The sequence below is a fragment of the Hylobates moloch genome, unplaced genomic scaffold, assembly GCF_009828535.3.
Source record: "Hylobates moloch isolate HMO894 unplaced genomic scaffold, HMol_V3 SCAFFOLD_13, whole genome shotgun sequence".
NCBI classification, from domain to species: domain Eukaryota; kingdom Metazoa; phylum Chordata; class Mammalia; order Primates; family Hylobatidae; genus Hylobates; species Hylobates moloch.
Genome location: NW_026652288.1, coordinates 10,250,172 through 10,270,848, shown reverse-complemented (window position 1 = coordinate 10,270,848; position 20,677 = coordinate 10,250,172). Strand labels below are relative to the sequence as shown.

Genomic DNA, 20,677 nt, shown 5'->3' with positions numbered 1-20,677 from the left:
TCCACCCGCCTCGGCCTCCCAAAGTCCTGAGATTACAGGCGTGCGCCACCACGCTTGGCCCAGATTTGTAATAATTTAAACAAAGATATATAATTTTAAGACTCCACAACATCCTCACACACTTTTTTTTTTTTTTTTTTTTGGGACAAGGTGTCACTCTTTCACCCAGGCTGGAGTGCCGTGGCATGATCTCGGTCACTGTAGCCTCAAACTTCCAGGCTCAGGTGATTCTTCCACCTCAGCCTCCTGCATAGCTGGCACTACAGGCACATACCACCATACCCAGCTAATATTTTGTATTTTTAATAGAGATGAGGTTTTGCTATGTTGTTTAGGCTGGTCTCGAACTCCTGGAGTCAAGCAATCCACCAGTCTATTCAAATAAATGAGGGTACATCTAGATATTCACAGCAACACAGCCATTAAAAGAACGAACATGCAGTTATGGACTGATATGAAACTATCTCTAAGATACGTTATTTAACTAAAATGCAAGATGCAGAATATATGCTATCATTTGTACAAAATTAATTTTAAGGCTGAATGTGGTGAGTCACATCTGTAATCCCAACACTTTGGCAGGCCGAGGCAACAGGATCACTTGAGGCCAGGAGTTCAAGGCCAGCCTGGGCAACATAGTGAGACCCTGTCTTTACCAAAAAAAATACAAAAATTAGCTAGCTGGGCATGATGGCATGTGACTATAGTCTCAGGTAATTGGGAGGCTGAGGTAGTAGGATCGCTTGAGCCCAGGAGTTCAAGGCTGCAGTGAGCTATGATTGTGCCACTGCACTCCAGCCTAGGCAACGCAGCCAGACCCTGTCTGCAAAAAACACAAATAAGTAAACAAATACATGAATGAATAATATTAATTTTAAGACATATTTATTTGTGCATGTATTGGCTATCTCTGGAAGGCTTACCTAGAAAGTTATAGGAAAATTGCCTTAAAAGAGGGGCAGTGGAGGACTAGGGACAGGAAAGAGAAAAACAGGTGAGAAGAAAACTTAATTTTCTTTTTCTTTTTGAGACGGAGTCTCGCTCTGTCACCCAGGCTGGAGTGAAGTGGCGCGATCTCGGCTCACTGCAACCCCCATCTCCCCTCCCCCTCCCAAGCGATTCTCCTGCCTCAGCCTCCCCAGTAGCTAGGATTATAGGCACCCGACACCACACCCAGCTAATTTTTGTATTTTTAGTAGAGACGGAGTTTCGCCATGTTGGCCAGGCTGGTCTCAAACTCCTGACCTCAAGTGATCCACCTGCCTCGGCCTCCCAAAATGCTGGGATTACAGGCGTGAGCCACCACTCCTGGCCAGAAACCTTCACTTTCACTGTATATATCCTTTTTGTACTTTGAGTTTTTGTTTATTTGTTTGTTTGAGATGGGGTCTCACTCTGTTGTCCAGGCTGGAGTGCAGCAGCACAACCATAGCTCACTGCAGCCTCAAGCTCCTGGGTTCAAGCATTTTTCTCACCTCAGCCTCCCCAGTAGCTAGGACTACAGGCGCACATCACCACATCTGGCTTTTTTTTTTTTTTTTTTCTTAGAAACAAGGTCTTTTGGCCGGGCATGGTGGCTCATGGCCTGTAATCCCAACACTTTGGGAGGTCGAGGCAGGTGGATCACCTGAGGTCAGGAGTTCGAAACTAGCCTGGACCACATGGTGAAACCCTGTCTCTACTAAAAATACAAAAATTAGCTGGGCGTGGTGGAGGGTGCCTGTAGTCCCAGCTACTCAGGATGCTGAGGCAGGAGAATCACTTGAACCTGGGAGGCGGAGGTTGCAGTGAGCCACGATCAGACCATTGTACTCCAGCCTGGTCAACAGAGTGAGACTCTGTCTCAAAAAAGGAAGGGAGGGAGGGAGGGAGGGAGGAAGGGAGGAAGGAAGGAAGGAAGGGAGGGAGGAAGGAAGGAAGGAAGGAAGGAGGGAAGGAAGGAAGGAAGGAAGGAAGATAGGAAGGAAGTCTCTCTATATTGTCCAGGCTGGTATTGAACTCCTGGGCTCAAGCGAGTCTCCTGATTTAACCTGTGGAGTAGCTAGGATTACAGGTGTGAGCCACTGCGCCAGGCCTCTTTTTGTACTTGAAATGTTGTACTATGAGCATTTATTACTAAAAAATAAACAAACTTAAAAAGGCTTGGTGGGAAACTACACCAATGAGTTTTCCAAGTGTCTTGGCACCTATGCATGATCTTCAGGTTGAAGATAACCACTTAACAAGTGCTGCCTCCAGCAGACAAAACACCAGGAGGGACCAGGCAGGCTCCTGCAGACCCAGCACCCACAGCGGGACTGATCGGTTTTCTCTGCTCACTTTTGGAACCAGGTCTAGACAGGTCCATACTCCAGTTCAGCCAAAGCAAGAACACTGTGTCCTCTGACAACAATGTCAAATTCTCACTTGTATGTAGTAAATAAGGAATATTTTACCTTTCAGCAAAGGTGTCGAGTTTCCCCAACTCATCAGAGAGGCCAACCAGGGAATCCAAGGTCCCCACCTAGACAGATCATAGAAACGTCAGAGGCTCACAGGTTTCTGGCCAAGCATGATGCCATCTCAACAACAGGGCAGGGACTCTGTCACTTCATCTTGAATTTGTCACCCTTGGTCAATGGCCAAAGTGGAAAGTAGAAAGAACTCTTAATGGAAACCAGTGGATTTGGGGGTGTCTTTATTTACTTATTTTTGACCAACAGGATAAACTGTCATATGCCTGCCATAGGAAGCAGTGACTATGATGTTACCATCTGACCTCAGCTCATTTTCCTCTTAGAATGGCAGCCTGCTAGTCAGTCATGCTCTTCATCTCCATAGCTGGCCGGGCGCGGTGGCTCACGCCTGTAATCCCAGCACTTTGGGAGGCCGAGGTGGGCGGATCACCTGAGGTCGGGAGTTCAAGACCAGCCTGACCAATATGGAGAAACCCCATCTCTACTAAAAATACAAAATTAGCCAGGCATGGTGGTACATGCCTGTAATCCCAGCTACTTGGGAGGCTGAGGCAGGAGAAGCGCTTGAACCTGGGAGGCGGAGGTTGCGGTGAGCCAAGATAGTGCCATTGCACTCCAGCCTGGGCAACAAGAGTGAACTCCGTCTCAAAAAAAAAAAAAAATCTCCATAGCTGAGGAAGAGATACACCAGAAAGCAAGTTAAAGAAGTTCTCATTCCTAAAAGCTTTTCTGCTCCAAGACAGTCCCACCAGTTGTGTTTTTGTTTGTTTGTTTGTTTTGTTGTTGTTTTTGTTTTTTGAGACGGAGTTTTGCTCTTGTTGCCCAGGCTGGAGTGAAATGGCACGATCTCGGCTCACCTCAACTTCCGCCTCCTGGATTCAAGTGATTCTCCTGCTTCAGCCTTTCTGGGTAGCTGGGATTACAGGCATGCACCATCATGCACAGCTAATTTTTTATTTTTAGTACAGACAGGGTTTCTCCATGTTGGTCAGGCTGGTCTCAAACTCCCGACTTCAGGTGATCTGCCTGCCTTGGCCTCCCAAAGTGCTGGAATTACAGGCTCGAACCACTGCACCCGGCCCCACTGTCTTTTTCTCTGTTCTTCGCTGTTATTAACCATAATCTTGAGGCCGAGGTGGGCAGATCACCTGAGTTCAGGAATTCGAGACCAGCCTGGCTAATATGGCAAACCCTGTCTCTACTAAAAATACAAAAATTAGCTGGGCATGGTGGCATGTGCCCGTAATCCCAGCTACCTGGGAGTCTGAGGCAGGAAAATCATTTGAACTCGGGAGGTGGAGGTTGCAGTGAGCCAAGATCGCACCATTGCACTCCAGCCTGGGCAACAGAGTGAGACTGCATCTCAAAAAAAAAAAAAAAAAAATTATTGCTGGGGAAGGAGGCAGCTTTTTCTTTCTTCCCACTTCATCATTCACCTAAGTTCTTTTCTTTTCAGAGTACTTATGATCTGTTTTTTTTGTTGTTGTTTTTTATTTTTTGAGATCTCGGCTCACTGCAACCTCTGCCTCTCAGGTTCAAGTGATTCTTCTGCCTCAGTCTCCCGAGTAGCTGGTATTACAGGCATGTGCCCCATGCCTGGCTAATTTTTTTATATTTTTAGTAGAGATGGGTTTTGGTCATGTTGTCCATGCTGGTCTCGAACTACTGACCTCAAGTGATCTTCCCGCCTCAACCTCCCAAAGTGCTGGGATTACAGGAGCGAGCCACCGTGCCTGGCCATGATCTATTTCTTAGTGTAGAAATTACTACAATGTCCAAAATTGTCTTTAAAGGTCTTTTCACAGAATCAGAAAGAAAAGGGTTGCTATCGTGTGGTACCACCAACTAGATGTTAAAAAGTAATTAGGTTCTGAGACTTGGCAGAATTTCAAGAAAAAAAATTAAGAAAAATAATTAGGAGGCTGGGCACAGTGGCTCACACCTGTAATCTCAACACTTTGGGAGGCCGAAGGTTTGAGACCAGACTGGTCAACCTGGTGACACCCCATCTCTACTAAAAATACAAAAACTAGCCAGGCATGGTGGCATGTGCCCGTAATCCCAGCTACTGGGGAGGCTGAGGCAGGAGAATCACTTGAACCCAGGAGGCGGAGGTTGCAGTGAGCCTAGATTGCACCACTGCATTCCAGCCTGGGTGACAGAGCGAGACTCCATCCAAAAAAAAAAGTAATTAGGAAATGATGAAGCCTGAATATCTCTACCAAGTCAAGTCGCTTCTTTTCAAGCAACTTAATTTTAAGCAACTTCTGCAGGTGCTGTGTCTTCTTTTTTTATCTTTTTACCTTCCAGAGTCCAGCACAGTGCCTCACACACAGTATCAACGAGTGGATGCAGAATTTACTAACCCGTACAGTGTCCGTTGCTGGACAAGCAGAGGCAGGCTTAAAAAGGCAGCAGGATGTGGGTTCAGAACCCACTGCTGCCACTTACCAGCCTGGCAACACTTAGCCTCTCCCAGCCTGTCCCCAGAGTCAGCTTCCCGGTGATACATTTAAAGTACCTAGCTGTCAGCACTTTGCTCAACAAATGTTAGCAAATGGGGTAGCATTACAACCCTGGTAGCTGATGGGGCAGCTGTTTTGGCAGAGGAGCAAGGTGAGGTTTGAAAAGGGAGTATATGGCAGTTTTTTACAAGAGCAGATGCTGGGCAGTCAGTGCCATCTCACCAGCACCTGTGCCATGTGGTCTGGGAGAGAGCTGTAGTATCTTCCCCGTGGAAACCTACAGCCTCAGAAAGTACCACGGTAAGTCCACTCTTTTTGAAGTAAAATAATTGTGTGGCCAGGCGTGGTGGCTCACTCCTGTAATCCCAGCACTTTGGGAGGCTGAGGCAGGTGGATCACCTGAGGTCAGGAGTTTGAGACCAGCCTGCCCAACATGGCGAAACCCCATCTCTACTAATAATGCAAAAATTAGCTGGGCATGGTGGCATGCGCCTATAATCCCAGCTACTCGGGAGGCTGAGGCAGGAGAATCACTTGAACTTGGGTGGCGGAGGTTGCAGTAAGCTGAGATCGTGCCACTGCACTCCAGCCTGGGTGACAAGAATGAACTCTGTCTCAAAAAAAAAAAAAAAAAAAAAAAAAAGAATTGCACGTCTCATTCTTTTTTTTTTTTTTTTTTTTTGAGATGGAGTCTCGCTCTGTCACCCAGGCTGGAGTGCAATGGCACAATCTCGGCTTACTGCAAGCTCTGCCTCCCAGATTCACACCATTCTCCTGCCTCAGCCTCCCGAGTAGCTGGGACTACAAGAGCTTGCCACCACGCCCGGCTATTTTTTTGTATTTTTTAGTAGAGACAGGATTTCACTGTGTTAGCCAGGATGGTCTCGATCTCCTGACCTCATGATCCACCCACCTTGGCCTCCCAAAGTGCTGTGATTACAGGCATGAGCCACCGCGCCTGGCCTCATTCTTCCTTAATGTTTGTTTCATTTGAACTTTGCCCTCCACTCCAAGAGCCCTTAGATGCCTGGGCACGACCCAAACTCCCTTCTGCCACCAAATTCCCTCCCTTCCCCTCCCTCAGGACCAAAGGGATCCTAGATTTCCTCCCCTGCCCCCAGGTCAAGAGTACAATCAAGGCTGAAGCCCCCCAAGCCTGCACATCTAAACTATACGGTCGGTCTTCTGAGACGTTGCAGACAAACCAGGAGGAGCCAGAGGAACACCCGAGAGAACTTGAGTGTGCATTTACCATGCTTCCCACTTTTTGAAGCATTAGACACTGCTACCCACAACCTTGTCCCCCTGTTCATTCCTTCCTGTGGCTGCACCTACATAGGTATCACAATGAATTTTGGACTATGGCATGATATCCCACCTAGCCCATCACCTCCCTGTCCATCCTCAAACCTCACCTTGTCCTCAGAGCCCCTGCCTTTGCCTTGATACTTTCTCCTTGGCTTCCTGAAGTAGCAAACTCTGTCTCCCTCTCCCGTCTCCCCCTGACCAATCCATCCCTTTTTCACTCCTCCCCAGGAATTTTACCTTGAAGTCAGGAATAGCGAATTTGGTATTATAAGACAGGTTGGACTTGGAGGTTACAGTATTCATCCTCTCCAGAGCTTGCAAATTTTCCTTATCGCCAGGGGCAGAAATTAACCAAAACTCCGACATGCTTCCAGTCTTCTCTTACCCAGTGACTGCCCAGAACCAGCACAAACATACACAAACAGAAACAGGAGGAGAGATGTGTCAGATATCCCCGCCTCACCACTCCCTACCCTCCAATTCATCCTTTCTAGGATCTGTGAGCTCCAAGGACATCCATTTGCAAAAGCAAAGCTCTTATCTGCACCTGGGCAGCCCTCAGGTGCTCACGAAACTCCAAAGCTCCTTGGTCCCTGCGGTGGTTCTGGATGGTTTTCAGGAGCATAGGAGGAGAGAGAGGTTCCTTTCTTTCTCTCCACCTCAGTGAACAACCTCTATCAGGCATCTGGAGGAGGACACCTTCTGGGGGAATATTTGTCTTCCTTCCACACTGCATCTTCTGGGATGCAGGATGGGGTGGAGGAAGGCGTGGGATGAGGGAAGGATTTTCACAACAGGTCAAACCGCAGGTCAAACTGGCCAACCTTGTGATTGGTATTGGCTTTAAAAATAGACTTCAGAAAGATTTTTTTTAATAAGAAAAAAAAGTAGTAGGGGGTGAGGGGAACTCTTTTTTCCACTAGGCGAGGTGCCCGCTCAGCAGAGCTGGGTCCCTTGCCCGACCTGGCCGGCGGTTTCGCGGCCGCGTCTGCGGCCTCTACGGCCGATTCGATTCGTGCTGCTCCTTCACAGGTGTCCACACCCGCACCTTTCCCCCTTGGCCGGATTCCCCTTTTCCGCTTGCCTCCCCGCGGCGTCTCCGGAGGGCTGGGGGAAAGCAGGATAAGCTCTGAGGAGCCAGAGACCCCTGGTGGAACCTCTTCCTTTTGGACTCCCGGTCCCGCTCCAATCTGAGGGCGTTTTGTTCTCTCCTAACCCCGCGCAGACCCAACGCAGCTCCTTTCCGCCTTGACTGCCCATGGCCTGGGGACCAACTGGCCCCCCGCAGCACCTGCGGAGATGCTACCAGCCCGGCCGCGGGGAAGCGCGCGGAGGTGCCCGCTGCCCACGTTCCCAATGAGAAAGCGCAGGCCGGTGCGCAGCCGGACCCCGTGCCTGTGTCCCCACCCCGCCCCCGCCTCAGGTCCGCGCTCCGCCGTGCGTCCTTACCGGGAGCCGGCGGGGCGCAGGCCGCGCGATAGGGGCTGCGGGCGACGGGCGGCTGGTGCGGGGCCGGAGCGCACTGCCGGCTCCCGGGAGGCAGCGGCTTCGCTGCCCCGCGCCCCGCCCCGCCTTTTATCCCGGGCGCTGGAGGCGGCCCCGGCCCCGCGGGATATTTGCATACGGGCCGCCCGCCTCCCTCCTCGCTCCAGCCGGGGGCCCCGAGACCCGGGAAGCAGGTGCAGGCGCCGGGCGGGAAGGCGCGGAGGAGACGCGCAGGGTCTCCAGTCCCCTACGCGCGAGGGCCGGGGCCCTGGGGGCTTCTGCTGCGCGTCCCACGGGGTCTCCTGCCGCACGACTGCTCTGCCGCGTCCGGGACGCGTGGACGGCTGAGCCGGGTGGGAGTCGGGAAAAGGCTACGAGCTCCGGACCACCCCGTCCTCCCGCTGCGGCCGCCGCAGCCCCGCCTGGTCACCCACTCTCGCCTCACAGAGACAGGCGTGGATCTCAGGGGAATCACCTACTCCCAGGTGTCTCCAGGCCAGTGCACGAGACAGGGCCCACCTGTGGGGAGCCGCGCAACAGGTGCGCAGGTGCTCGGGACACACCTGGGTAGACAGCGAAGCTTTTCCTGTCCGTGTGGGCGCGGGTGTGCGCCCGGTTGCCCAGGAAACTCCCACCTCTCCCTCTCCACCTTCCGAACTGCCCTGTGGATGGTGGGTAGGGGGGAGGTTACAGCTCACCGTGCGACTATCAGAGGTGAGTTCATGATCCGTGCTGTCTGGAACCAGGAGGGGAAACCCTGGAAATTAACGTGTGAAGGTTAAAAACAAGACAAAACCAAAGGAGAACTCGGAGAATTCATTTTCTCTGGACTGAAGGAGAAAGCTTTAAAGCATCCTTCCATGTGGGCGATGTTTTCAGTGGTTTCTGGGAAAGATGAAGATCTCAAGAGTGTCCTTCGAGGGGGCATTGGAGGCGGTGTTCTTGCTTCCTTAAACGTGGACTCCCCCTCCTATGTAAACTAGCCGTATCTATCAACCCATTCTTGTGAAGGCATCAGGGTCTTTGGGAGAAGTATTTGACATCATCTGAGACTTAAGCTGTAATCATATAGGGTGGGATGGGAAGCCCCAGAGACAGGACAGAAAGGTGGCTTTGAGATCACAGTGGGGTCGTACTGTGAGCCTAGGGTAGGCTTGGAAGTCCCAGCACCTGCAGCAGGCATCGTTATTGGGACACTAATGTGCATTAGTCAGTCCTTGCAACATCTTCCTGAGGGAGGATACCTGAAACCAAGGGATGGGGAAACCCCGGTGTGTTTGAGGACATTAAGTGGCTATTCCAGGGAAGGAGTGGCCCAGTTAGACATGAAAGTGGGGTGGTCTCCAATCTTGGACATTATCCAGGCACGCCATTTTATCCCGCCAGGGAAAACATCTTAGAGCTGGGGGCAGATCTCATCTGCAAACAAGGGTGGAGATGCCCACAGAAGTTACGTGAATTGCCCAGTGTCACACAGCTGGTTATGTCAGAGCTACAGTTGGAACTCGGGCCTGTGACTGAGTCTTATGTCCTTTCTACTGCTCCCAGCAAGCCTGCAGGACTAGATAATCAGGGTGAGGAAGAACACATGCTTTCTATTTTAGTCCACATTTTCCCATCTGCAAGGTTCAAAGCCATGGACCTGGCTTCTCAGAGACTGAACAACACATTTAGAAGTATCTGTGACTTTGCTCATGGCACCACTCTTTCTATACAGCTGGTTACCTGTAAATACTTTGTTTTGTGCCAGGCGTAGTGGCTCACACCTGTAATCCCAGCACTTTGGGGGGCCGAGGTGGGCAGGTCACCTGAGATCAGGAGTTGGAGACCAGCCTGACCAACATGGAGAAACCCCGTCTCTATTAAAAATAAAAAATTAGCTGGGTGTGGTGGCACATGCCTGTAATCCCAGCTACTCGGGAGGCTGTGGCAGGAGAATTGCTTGAACCCAGAGGCAGAGGTTGTGGTGAGCCAATGTCGCACCATTGCACTCCAGCCTGGGCAGCAAGAGTGAAACTCCATCTCAAAAAAGAAAACAAAAAACCCAAACCAAACCAAAACAACAACAACAAAAAACAAAACAAAACCAAACTTTGTTCTGTGAAATAAGAGAGTCAGACACAAATAACTCCTGGATAGGCCAGGCACGGTGGCTCACGCCTGTAATCCCAGTACTTTGGGAGGCCCAGGCGGGTGGATCGCTTGAGGTCAGGAGTTTGAGACCAGCCTGGCCAACATGGTGAAACCCCATCTTTACTAAAAATACAAAAACTGGCTGGGCACGGTGGTTCACGCCTGTAATCCCAGCACTTTGGGAGACCGAGGCAGGCGGATCACGAGGTCAGGAGATCAAGACCATCCTGGCTAACACGGTGAAACCCCATCTCTACTAAAAATACAAAAAAATTAGCCGGGCTTTTTTTTTGGCGGGCACCTATAGTCCCAGCTACTTGGGAGGCTGAGGCAGGGGAATGGCATGAACCCGGGAGAATTGTGCCATGATCCAGCCTGGCAATGAAGAGATATGTCTCAAAAAAAAAAAATACGCACCTGCAGTCTCAGCTGCTAGGGAGGCTGAGGAGCGAGAATCACTTCAACCCGAGAGGCAGAGGTTACAGTGAGTCAAGACCATGCCACTGTATTCCAGCCTGGGTGACAGAGCAAGACTCCATCTCCAAAAATAAAAACACACAAATAACTTCTGGACATCATCTGATTAAGAAAATAATAAGGACCTACAGTGTTCCTTGTCTTCCTCAAAATCTAAAATCTTTCTGGTCTTTCGCATCTTAAGTTTCTTGTTTCATAGCTGAATTTATAATGGATGATATCTACTGCTGCAGGGGTAACTTGACATTTTTCAAATAACTTTTTTTCTGCTTATATAGGTAATTCTCTCCTTTTCTTTTCTCCAACAAGAATGAGCTTGAAATTTCTCTGTTTTTTAAAAAGAATTTGGCAAACAGAGAAGTATAAGGAAGAAAATAAAAATTACTTGTAATTCTATAATTAGCTGCTGTTAACATTTAAATTCTTTATTAATGTTTAATGCATATTCATACATTTATGCAGATTTCTTTGCATGATTGAGATTATATATTATTCATAAAGCTTGGCATTCTGCTGTTTGCTTTCTAAAGATCAAAAAAGTTGATCAAATGTATCTTATCGGTAAAGGATAATCCAATGTCATCAGAGTTTACCACAACTCAGAACTTGAGTAAGATTCTGAAGCCAAATAAAGACGCCTTGTTAAACAACTTACATCTTGAAAAGGTGGCAAGGCGGGCGGGAATCTTGTCCAGGAGGTTGTTTGATTTGCATTTCTCAAAGGCAGCCACATATGTACTTACCAGTTTTGAGTTGACTTGTGTTTTTCTCTCACAAAGATCAGCCTTTAACAGATAACTAGAGAGAACACAACAAAAAGTTCTGGAGCCTGCTCCCTTGGTATATTAAAAGAGTATGATTTAGCATTTACACTCTATGAGGAAAGTATTTTTCTTCCATATTTCAACCTGAAGCACCATTTAGCAACCCATTTCTGTCCCCTCCCTATACATCCTTAAAGTCTCTGAAATCTGCTGCTAAAAGACTTAAAAGTGTATGTGCCTTAATCACTGCTTTTAAAATACTCCCCAGGTTATGAAAAATATAGTACACAGGTCATAATAAATACCATCTCTTCCCAGGAATAAAGGCTGGGGAGGAAATGCCAGGAGCCTTGAGTCATCTGCAGCTTATTATGAATTTGGCTTCAGTTAGTTATTTCTGAAATGTTTCTGCAGTTGGCACTGGTCATGCATTGAGCCAGGTGAAGTCTGTGCAACATTGAACAGTCCCGTCAGGTTTGGGAACCAGAAGGGTGAGGCTGGCCTCGTTGGTCTGTTGTCCTCTGGCCACTCCCGGCTGACGTATTTTGAACTTCTTTATTACTTCATAGCCATCCGAAGATGATGCTCTTTCCAAATCAGCCCAGATATCCTTGAATCTCAATCAGCTCACGTGGGTTGTTCTGGGTTTTGCTGAGAAGAACCCTGGGGAGTTTTTCTATGGGGACAGATCCATAGTACAGAAAAATGCAAGTAGAGTTGTCGCTTGCAAGTCAATACGGTGCTGTAGAAACAGATTAGGCTTTGCAATTAGACAGTCATATAAGCTGCTTACACTTGCTATGTTTCAGGTTTCCCAGCTGAAAACAAAGGAGCAAGATTATGCCCGATTTTTAGGCTTATTATGAGGATAAGACAGAACTGCATTTCTGGTGAGAGCAACTGAATAAGAGCTCCCCTCACTTCTCACTCTCCTGCTTTCTTAGGTTTCTTTACGGTTTTACACATTAAGTGCAGCACATTGTAAAAATCTCTCGAAATCATCTACCATCCTTCTTCAGGGCCCAAAGTCCCCTCATCTGTATTTTCTCTTTCACCCAAAAAGCCTTTGTGATTTTAGGACAGCCATTGTTATCACTGTAACTGTTTTGGTCAGAGAAATCAAGGCCAGGGAATTCTCAGGATTTGTCCTAGTGTACACAGACAAGGAGAAGTCACCTCTGCTCACTTCCTCATCTAACAAGTTTTTTTTTTTCCCCACAATATTTGCCAGGCACTGTGGGGCATGCAAAAATAAATCAGCATTTTCATACTAGTACTAGAGCAAAGCAAGTCTGATAAACAGAATACTGAGCAGTTCCAACTCACTAAGGTCTGAACACAAAACACTAAGCAGGATGTGATATGTGCATACACATGAGGTGTAGACATACCAGGAAGACCATGATCCTCATTTCACAGATGAGGAAGCAGGCTCAAGGAGATTAAGTGAGCTGATCAAAGCACACTTAGTGGTAGAACCGGGTCTTGAACTTCATTCTTCTACCTCCAAGTGTCTCTGGCATTACAAGCTCTAAACCACCCCTCTAGGGCCCGTGCAAAGACCTAGTTACTAGCACTCAGCCTGTAATTGCATTCGTTTGTTTGTTTGTTTGTTTGTTTTTGAGACTGAGTCTGGCTCTGTTGCCCAGGCTGGAGTGCAGTGGCACGATCTCAGCTCACTGAAACTTCCATCTCCTGGGTTCAAGCAATTCTCATGCCTCAGCCTCCTGAGTAGCTGGGACAACAGGTTTGTGGGTTTGTTTGTTTTTGACAGAGTCTGGCTCTGTTGCCCAGGCTGGAGTGCAGTGGCACGATCTTGGCTCACTGCAATCTCAGCCTCCAGGGTTCAAGTGATTCTCCTGCTTCAGCCTCCTGAGTAGCTGGGATTACTACTCAGCCACCATGCCCAGCTAATTTTTGTATTTTTGGTAGAGACGGGGTTTCACCATGTGGTCCAGGCTAGTATCGAACTCCTGAACTCAGGTGATCCGCCCATCTCAGCCTCCCAAAGTGCTGGAATTACAAGTTTGAGCCACTGTAACTGGCCTACATAAGTCTCTTAACGTCAGTGGACTTTTTGGTGGGCTGTAAACTGTGGTTAATAATAGTACCTATCGGCCAAGCGTGGTGGCTCACACCTGTAATCCCAGTACTTTGGGAGGCCAAGGCGGGCAGATCGCCTGAAGTCAGGAGTTCCAGACCAGCCTGACCAACATGGAGAAACCTCGTCTCTACTAAAAATACAAAATTAGCTGGGTGTGGCGGCACATGCCTGTAATCCCAGCTACTTGGGAGGCTGAGGCAGGAGAATCACTTGAACCTGGGAGGCGGAGGCTGCAGTGAATCGAGATAGCGCCCTTGCACCCCAGCCTGGGCAACAAGAGCGAAACTGTCTCAAAAAAAAAAAAAAAAAAGTACCTGTCTCATAAGGTTTTCCCGGGAATTAAATGATATGGCAGAGTGAACAGTGCATATTAAGCAATTGGCAAAGGCGTGCTATTAGCATTTGCTACTTTAAAAAGCTCCATTCATCTCTGCTTCTTTTCCTCCTTTTATTTCTCACTTCCAAGTTCCTTTTTCTCCTCACAGGGTTCTTTGGGAAGATGCGAATTTTGCCCTATTATAAGTATACGGCACATTGCCACTCCTGCATTCAGTCACTTTCAACCTATCTTTGATGGGGTTAGCCTACGTGGTAGGTTAACTACATCTTGGAGGTACCACAGGGAATAGGAGAGGTCCCTGGCCTCAAGAGTCCTGAGCTGGAGAAAGAAGAGAAAGAGAAGGAGTGTGGCTGGTGCTTAGGGAAGAGTCTTTGGGCTACAGACAAGAGCCCTCTGCAGGAGTTTTGAGCTCTGGCTTTGGAGTCAAAACTATCTGACCTCAAGTCTCAGTTCTGCCACTTACTAGCTGTTCCCTTTCCAAGTTACCTAATCTTTCAATACCCCAGTTTTGAAAATGGGGACTTCAAGTTAGAGAATTGTGATGAAAATGGAATGAGATAACGCATGCAAAATGTCTAAGCACGACTGAGCCTGGTGTGCTCACAGTAAGTGCTCCCATCATTTTATTTAGATTATAGGCTTCAAGAAGGCACTCTGTTCACTGCCAAGTTCATAGTGCTGAATAGACAATATATTTTGGATCACTGCACTTCAAGCAAGGAGCTTAAATGCTGGAGGATGTCTGGAGAATCAGAGGAAGCTGAGTGTAAATGTTTTTGCTGTTAGATCTACCTCTTTTAGAAGTATGAAATGATTTGAAAGAGACATGAAAATATAACACTGTATATTTAAGTACTGGGTATCTACGTTACAGATGAGCGACATCTGTAGTCATTCAATTATGTTTATAAGACTGAAAATTGGAAACAACATATATGTCCAACAAAAGAGGATTGAACAAATTAGTAATTTTATAATCATGCTGTCATTAAAAACATTTTAGAGGAATATTAAATGACATAAGTGATCATATAATCTCAGCATTTTGGGAGACCGAGGTGGAAAGACTTTGAGACCAGCCTGAGCAAGGTAGCAAAACCCCACCCCTATTTAAAAATTAACTAATTAATTAAAAAATAAATGATCATTAACTTTGTGGGTTTTTTTTTTTTTTTGAGATGCAGTCTTGCTCCATCACTCAGGCTGGAGTGCAGTGGCACCATCTTGGCTCAGTGCAAACCACCTCCCGTGTTCAAGCAATTTTCCTGCCTCAGACTCCCGAGTAGCTGAGATTACAGACGCCCACCACCATGCCTGGAGAATTTTTGTATTTTTAGTAGCCACAGGGTTTCGCGATGTTGGCCAGGCTGGTCTCCCGCTCCTGACCCCAGGTGATCCGCCCGCCTCATCTTCCCAAAGTGCTGGGATTACAGGCAGAGCCACCATCCCCAGCCTGATCATTAAATTTTAAGCAGAAAATTCAAAATCAGATTCCAATTCTCAGGCCAGGTACAGTGGCTCATGCTTGTAATTCCAGCACTTGGGGAGGACAAGGCGGGAGGATCACTTGATGCCAGGAGTTCGAGACAAGCCTGACCAACATGGTGACTATGGCCAACATAGTCTCTACTAAAAATAAAAGAAATTAGCCAGGCATGGCGGGCGCCTGTAATCCCAGCTACTAGCAAGGCCGAGGCAGGAGAATCGCTTGAACCCGGGAGGCGGAAGTTGCAGTGAGCTGAGAATGCGCCATGGCACTCCAGCCTGGGCAACAAGAGCAAAACTCTGTCTCAAAAAGATAGAAAAAAAAAAAAAAGAGAAAGTCCAATTCTCTGTAATCCTAGTGCTTTGGGAGGCCAAGGTGGGAGGTTTACTTGAGGCCATGAGTTCAAGACCAGCCTGAGTAACATGGTGAGACCCCATCTCTACGAAAAATAAAAATTAGCCAGGTGCAGTGACTTGCACGTGTATTCCTAGCTACTCAGAAGGCTGAGTACAAGAGTATCACTTAAGCCCAGGAGTTTGAGGCTGCAGTGAGCTATGATTGCATCACTGTACTCCAGGGTGGGTGATAGAGCAAGACCTCCTCTCTGAAAAATAAAAATAAAACCCCAAACCAAATATGGAAAAGGAGAAAACTAGAATAAATCCTGTGCTACTGGACTGAAACTGGAGGTGCCAGTCTAAACTCCTAGATTTTAAAATGGGTGGATGAAGGGAGAGAGAAAGAGAGAGAGAAATAAACCATTTACTAGCTCTGTTTGCTGGGAGACCTCAGAAACAATGATTTACCAGTAGCACTGAATATACCAGTAGTCCAGATCTTAGTTTCTAATACCACTATCCACTAAAAGGAACCAGGGAAACTTGGAGAAATGGGTGGCTTCCAGGGTGGATTAGAGGATAGTTAACAGATACATCAATTTACTCTCAAATATTTTATACATATAATTATGTCATTATATAATATATAGTACATATTGTAAGTATATATTAGGTGATATAGAGAACTATGTCATATATATTACATGCCAATATAATAGTCCTATCATATACCCACATCTGTTTATGGAAGTTCCTTGTGCTAGTCTTACAACTTTTCTGTAAGGCTGAAATTTACGAGGCTGTGTACGGTGGCTCACACCTGTAATTTCAGCACTTCAGGAGGACAAAGCGGGCAGATCACTTGAGGCCAGGAGTTCGAGACCGGCCTGGGCAATATGGCAAGACCTCATCTCTACAAAAAATACACAAAATTAGCTGGGTGTGGTTGTGCATGCCTGTAGTCTCAGTTACTCAGGAGGCTGAGATGGGAGAATCGCTTGAGCCTGGGAGGTCGAAGTTGCAGTGAGCCGAGATCACATCACTGCACTCCAGCCTGGGTGACAGAGCCAGACCCTGTCTCAAAAGAAAAAAAAAAGAAAAAGAAAAAGAAAATAAATTTTGTTAAAATAAAAAGTTATCAACCAACAACAGGAAAATCCCTTTGGCAGGCTTCCATTAGTAGAAGTGAGAAGGGTGGTCCTGTTCCCACCCCCAGCTCCCAGCCTGGCCCCACTCTGCCTAGAGGACAGATCGGGAAGCCACAAGCTCTGAGGTCACCCTCCCCTGCTCACTCTGATCTCCATGCGGCTCGGCACACCCCCTCTTCAGTCCCTCTTCCTGTCCCTCCTCCACCCTCCGCCCTACATCTGTGCTCTCTGGCATTCATGTCCCTCATCCGCAAAACCTCTGGCTCCCAACTTCTTTCAATTTCTCCACCTTGTGCACTCCCCTGAGGACACTGTTTTACTCAGAACTCCTCAGAGGTTGGCTCTTTCCTGTCCCCAAACCTACCAGCACTGGGGCAATTCTCCTTCCCCCATCTTGCCACGTCAGGCCCTTTTCCTGCACTCTGCCCTAACTCCCCTCGTCCCCACCCCTAGCTTCCAATCTCTGCATAGACCTGCACTGGCCAGTAGAACGCTCTGTGATCATTGGAATGTTTTATAACAGCACTGCCCAATACGGAAGCCACTGGCCACATGTGCACCTGAAGGAGGCTGGAGAAACTAAGGAACAGTTTTACATTTCATTTAATTTTCATTACTTGATTTTTAAAAATTCATTAATTAGATAATTTTATTTATTTAATTATTTTGGAGACAGAGTTTCGCTATGTGGCCCAGGCTGGAGTGCAGTGGTGTGATCTCACTGCAACCTCCGCATCCCAGGCACAAGCCATCCTCCCACCTCAGCCTCCCAAGCAGCTGGGACTATGGGCACACGCCACCACACCTGGCTTATTTTTGTATATTTTGGTAGAGACAGGGTCTTGCCACATTGCCTAGGCTGGTCTCAAACTTCTGAGCTCAAGCGATCCTCCCACCTTGGCCTCCCAAAATGTTGAGATTACAGGCTTGAGCCACCGTGCCTGGCCAATTAATTTATTTTTTGAGACAAGGTCTCATTCTGTTGCCCAGGCTGGCATGCAGTGGTGCAATCACAGCCCCCTGCAGCCTTGTCCTCCTGGGCTCAAGTGGTCCTCCCATCTGAGGCCTCTCCTGAGTAGCTGGTACCACAGCGGCATGCCACCATGGTCAGCCTTAATATTTGCATTAATTTAAATGTAAATTGACTACACGGCTGGTGCTACTGTATTGGGCAGTGAAGTGTGGACAAACCGCTCTCTACCCTTCTTTTTATGGTGACCTCCAGACCCCCAAGTTCCTCCCTCTCATTCTAGTCCCCTTCTCCCCATCACTGTTCCCATCCTTATTTATGGATGGGGTTTTTTCTTTTTGTTTGTTGGTTGGTTTGAGACAGGGTCTTGCTCTGTCACCCAGGATGGAGTGCAGTGGCAGGATCATGGCTCACTGCTGCAGCCTCGACCTTCTGGGCTGAAGTGATCCTCCCCCCATCTCAGCTTCCTGAGTGGCTGGGACCACATACAGGTGCATACCACTACACCTGGATAACCTACTTATGTCTTCTTTTTTTTAATGGAGCAGGGTCTCACTATGTTGCCTAGGCTGGTTTTGAATTTCTGGGGTCAAGCAATCCTTCTGCCTTGGCCTGCCAAAGTGCTGGAATTACAGGCATGAGCCAGGGCACCTAGCCTATTTATAACTTTTAAATTCAGGGGTACATGGCCAGGCACGGTGGCTCACACCTATAATCCCAACACTTTGGGAGGCCAAGGCAGACAGATCGCTTGAGTTCATGAGTTCGAGACCAGCCTCTGGACAACATAGTGAGACTACATCTCAAAAAATAAAATAATTTTTAAAAATGTTTTAATTAAAAAATTCAAGTCAGCTCAAGCATGACCTGCCCTTGAAACCATTCTTTTTTTTTTTTGAGATGGAGTCTTGCTCTGTCCCCCAGGCTAGAGTGCAGTGGTGCGATCTGGGCTCACTGCAAGCTCCGCCTCCCGGGTTCATGCCATTCTCCTGCCTCAGCCTCCCGAGTAGCTGGGACTACAGGCGCCCACCACCACGTCCAGCTAATTTTTTGTATTTTTAGTAGAGACGGGGTTTCACCGTGTTAGCCAGGATGGTCTCGATCTCCTGACCTTGTGATCTGCCTGCCTCGGCCTCCCAAAGTGCTGGGATTACAGGCTTGAGCCACCGCACCCGGCCTGAAACCATTCTTGATCCTCATTTGGGCTTCCATCCCTGGCATCTCCCATCCCTCTATCACAGCTTTAGTGCCTGATCCCAAAGTCCTGGATTCCTTATCTGTCTGATCTCACACTGCAAGCTACTAGAGGGCACTCCGCTCCTCAGCTCTATATTAATGCCCAGCACCATGCCTGGCATAAAGTAGGTTGCCAGAAAATGTTTGTTTAATACGTGAATTCTTATAATTATTTTGATAAACATTGTGATTTTTAATTCTTTAGTAAGCATATCAAATGTTTAACTATTTGGAAAATATATATTGCTCATTGCCATAATATGTGCTTAATTTGCCAATAGCTGATAAACATTGTGGAAACTCAAAATTCAGAGAACACACACTGTGATTAATAACTTTAGAAGTCAGTAATGTCCAATTCTCAGAAGAATACCTGTCTTTTTTTTTGTTTTTTGTTTTTTGTTTTGAGACAGAGTCTTTCTCTGTTGCTCAGACTGGAGTGCAGTGGCGCGATCTCAGCTCACTGCAACCTCTGCCTCCCTGGTTCAAGCGATTCCCCTGCCTCAGCCTCCCTAGTAGCTGGTATTACAGGCACCTGCCACAGTGCCCAGCTAATTTTTGTATTTTTAGTAAAGACAGGGTTTCACCATGTTGGCCAGGCTGGTCTTAAACTCCTGAGCTCAAGTGATCCACCCACCTCAGCCTCCCAAAGTGCTGGGATTACAGGCGTGAGCCACCGTGCCCGGCCCCCATCATTTTCTTAAAGAGGTTTTCAAGATCCAATTTAGAACTGCTGGTTTCACCCATGAACATTTATGCTAGTGTGAGTGACCTCCTTCGCTCTCCCCTGGGATTTATTTGGCGGGAGTAGCACACTGATAGATGGACGGAATACAACATCAGGAATTAACAGCATCTTTTCTTTTCAGCACACGTCATTTTTAAGGTGTATACACTTGGGAAATCGGTGCTATGAGAATAGGGAATTTTGGATTCAAATGTTGTGAAGGAATAATGGTTCTCAACCACACGAAAGCCATGGAATAACAGCACTGGTTTTCTCCAGGTATCCTGTTTGGTGGAAGCCTGCTGAGTCTATTGGCAGAGGGAAGCCATTGCAACTTATGGCAGCATACAAGGTAGGACTTTTGAGATATCAGTAGAAACAGGGGTGCACTGGTCCCTTCCTAGGAGGGGCAGAGGGTGTCAAAGGCATCTGTGGGTCTGGGTTGGGTGCGAGCCTGAGCCTCATGTGCATCGTGGAAGTTGCCCAAGATTGTGGAGTTTGATGGGGAGGCCCTCATGTTGCAGACCATCCCTCCCGTCTGCTTCCCAGGCACCTCTGCTTCTTCCCAATCTGCCTGTGTCCTCCCTAGATCCCAAAGCCCTGCAGCTCCCTGGAGCCATCTTCTGGAGTAAACAGACCCTGCGACATCATCCACCTGCCTCCACCCCCTGCCATGGCCCTCACCTGAGGACGCTGTGGGGAACTGCAGGTCTCTGCCCTCCAGGCTGCTGCTGCCAGACCCCGATACCTCCACACTTGTGTAGAAGACCCTGCTCCCCAGGGCTCCTGCCATCCTGCTGAACACCCTCTGCCCCTCCTAGGAAGGGATCAGAGAAAGTCATGTGTGTCTGCAGCGATGGGTTTGCGGGAGACGGTCAGATCCACTAGGGGAGCATCTGCATCTGCCTGGCTCACCACGGGGTAAAGCTAATAAACACTAACTATTTCCCTGAATGAGCAAATGAACGTTGAATGAATTAATGTTAACACCTGCCCACTCCCCATCGCGCAGTGAATACTCAGGCATCTAGCTTTAGAGCAGTATTTTGCTCCAGCCCAAGAAGGGTGGCTTCAGTGTCCCGTGAGGACACTGGATGGCCGCCTCTGTGCACCTTCACTTCCTCCACTCCAAGGCCTTCCCTTTTCTCTCCCTTCAGGTGCCCACTCCTGTGCCACACCCTGTACCTTGTCATCACCTGAAACTGCTCCGCCCCTGAAATCTTGAATACCAGTACCCCAC

The 20,677-nt window shown here is 48.0% G+C and overlaps 1 protein-coding gene and 1 long non-coding RNA gene across 3 annotated transcripts in view; one reads left to right on the top strand and one right to left on the bottom strand.

Moving 5' to 3' along the window:
- The window catches only part of ATP6V1C2 (ATPase H+ transporting V1 subunit C2), a 57,505-nt gene extending 49,726 nt beyond the window's left edge, over positions 1-7,779 (bottom strand). Inside the window, exons 1-3 of one of the 2 annotated variants that reach the window (XM_032172209.2) lie at positions 7,679-7,779; positions 6,467-6,621; positions 2,436-2,503 (exon numbers count right to left, since the gene is read on the bottom strand). In XM_032172209.2, coding sequence (XP_032028100.1) covers positions 2,436-2,503; positions 6,467-6,595 — 197 coding nt within the window. In that variant the 5' untranslated portion in view covers positions 6,596-6,621; positions 7,679-7,779. The remainder of the gene's footprint in view (positions 1-2,435; positions 2,504-6,466; positions 6,622-7,678) is intronic. The other variant, XM_032172208.2, reaches the window with a different exon arrangement.
- Positions 7,780-8,389: 610 nt separating this feature from the next.
- On the top strand, positions 8,390-20,183 carry LOC131381012 (uncharacterized). The gene is made up of 3 exons (XR_009209407.1): positions 8,390-8,428; positions 19,717-19,789; positions 20,027-20,183. It is a non-coding gene; the product is annotated as an uncharacterized LOC131381012 (long non-coding RNA).
- The last annotated feature ends 494 nt before the right edge of the window (positions 20,184-20,677 follow it).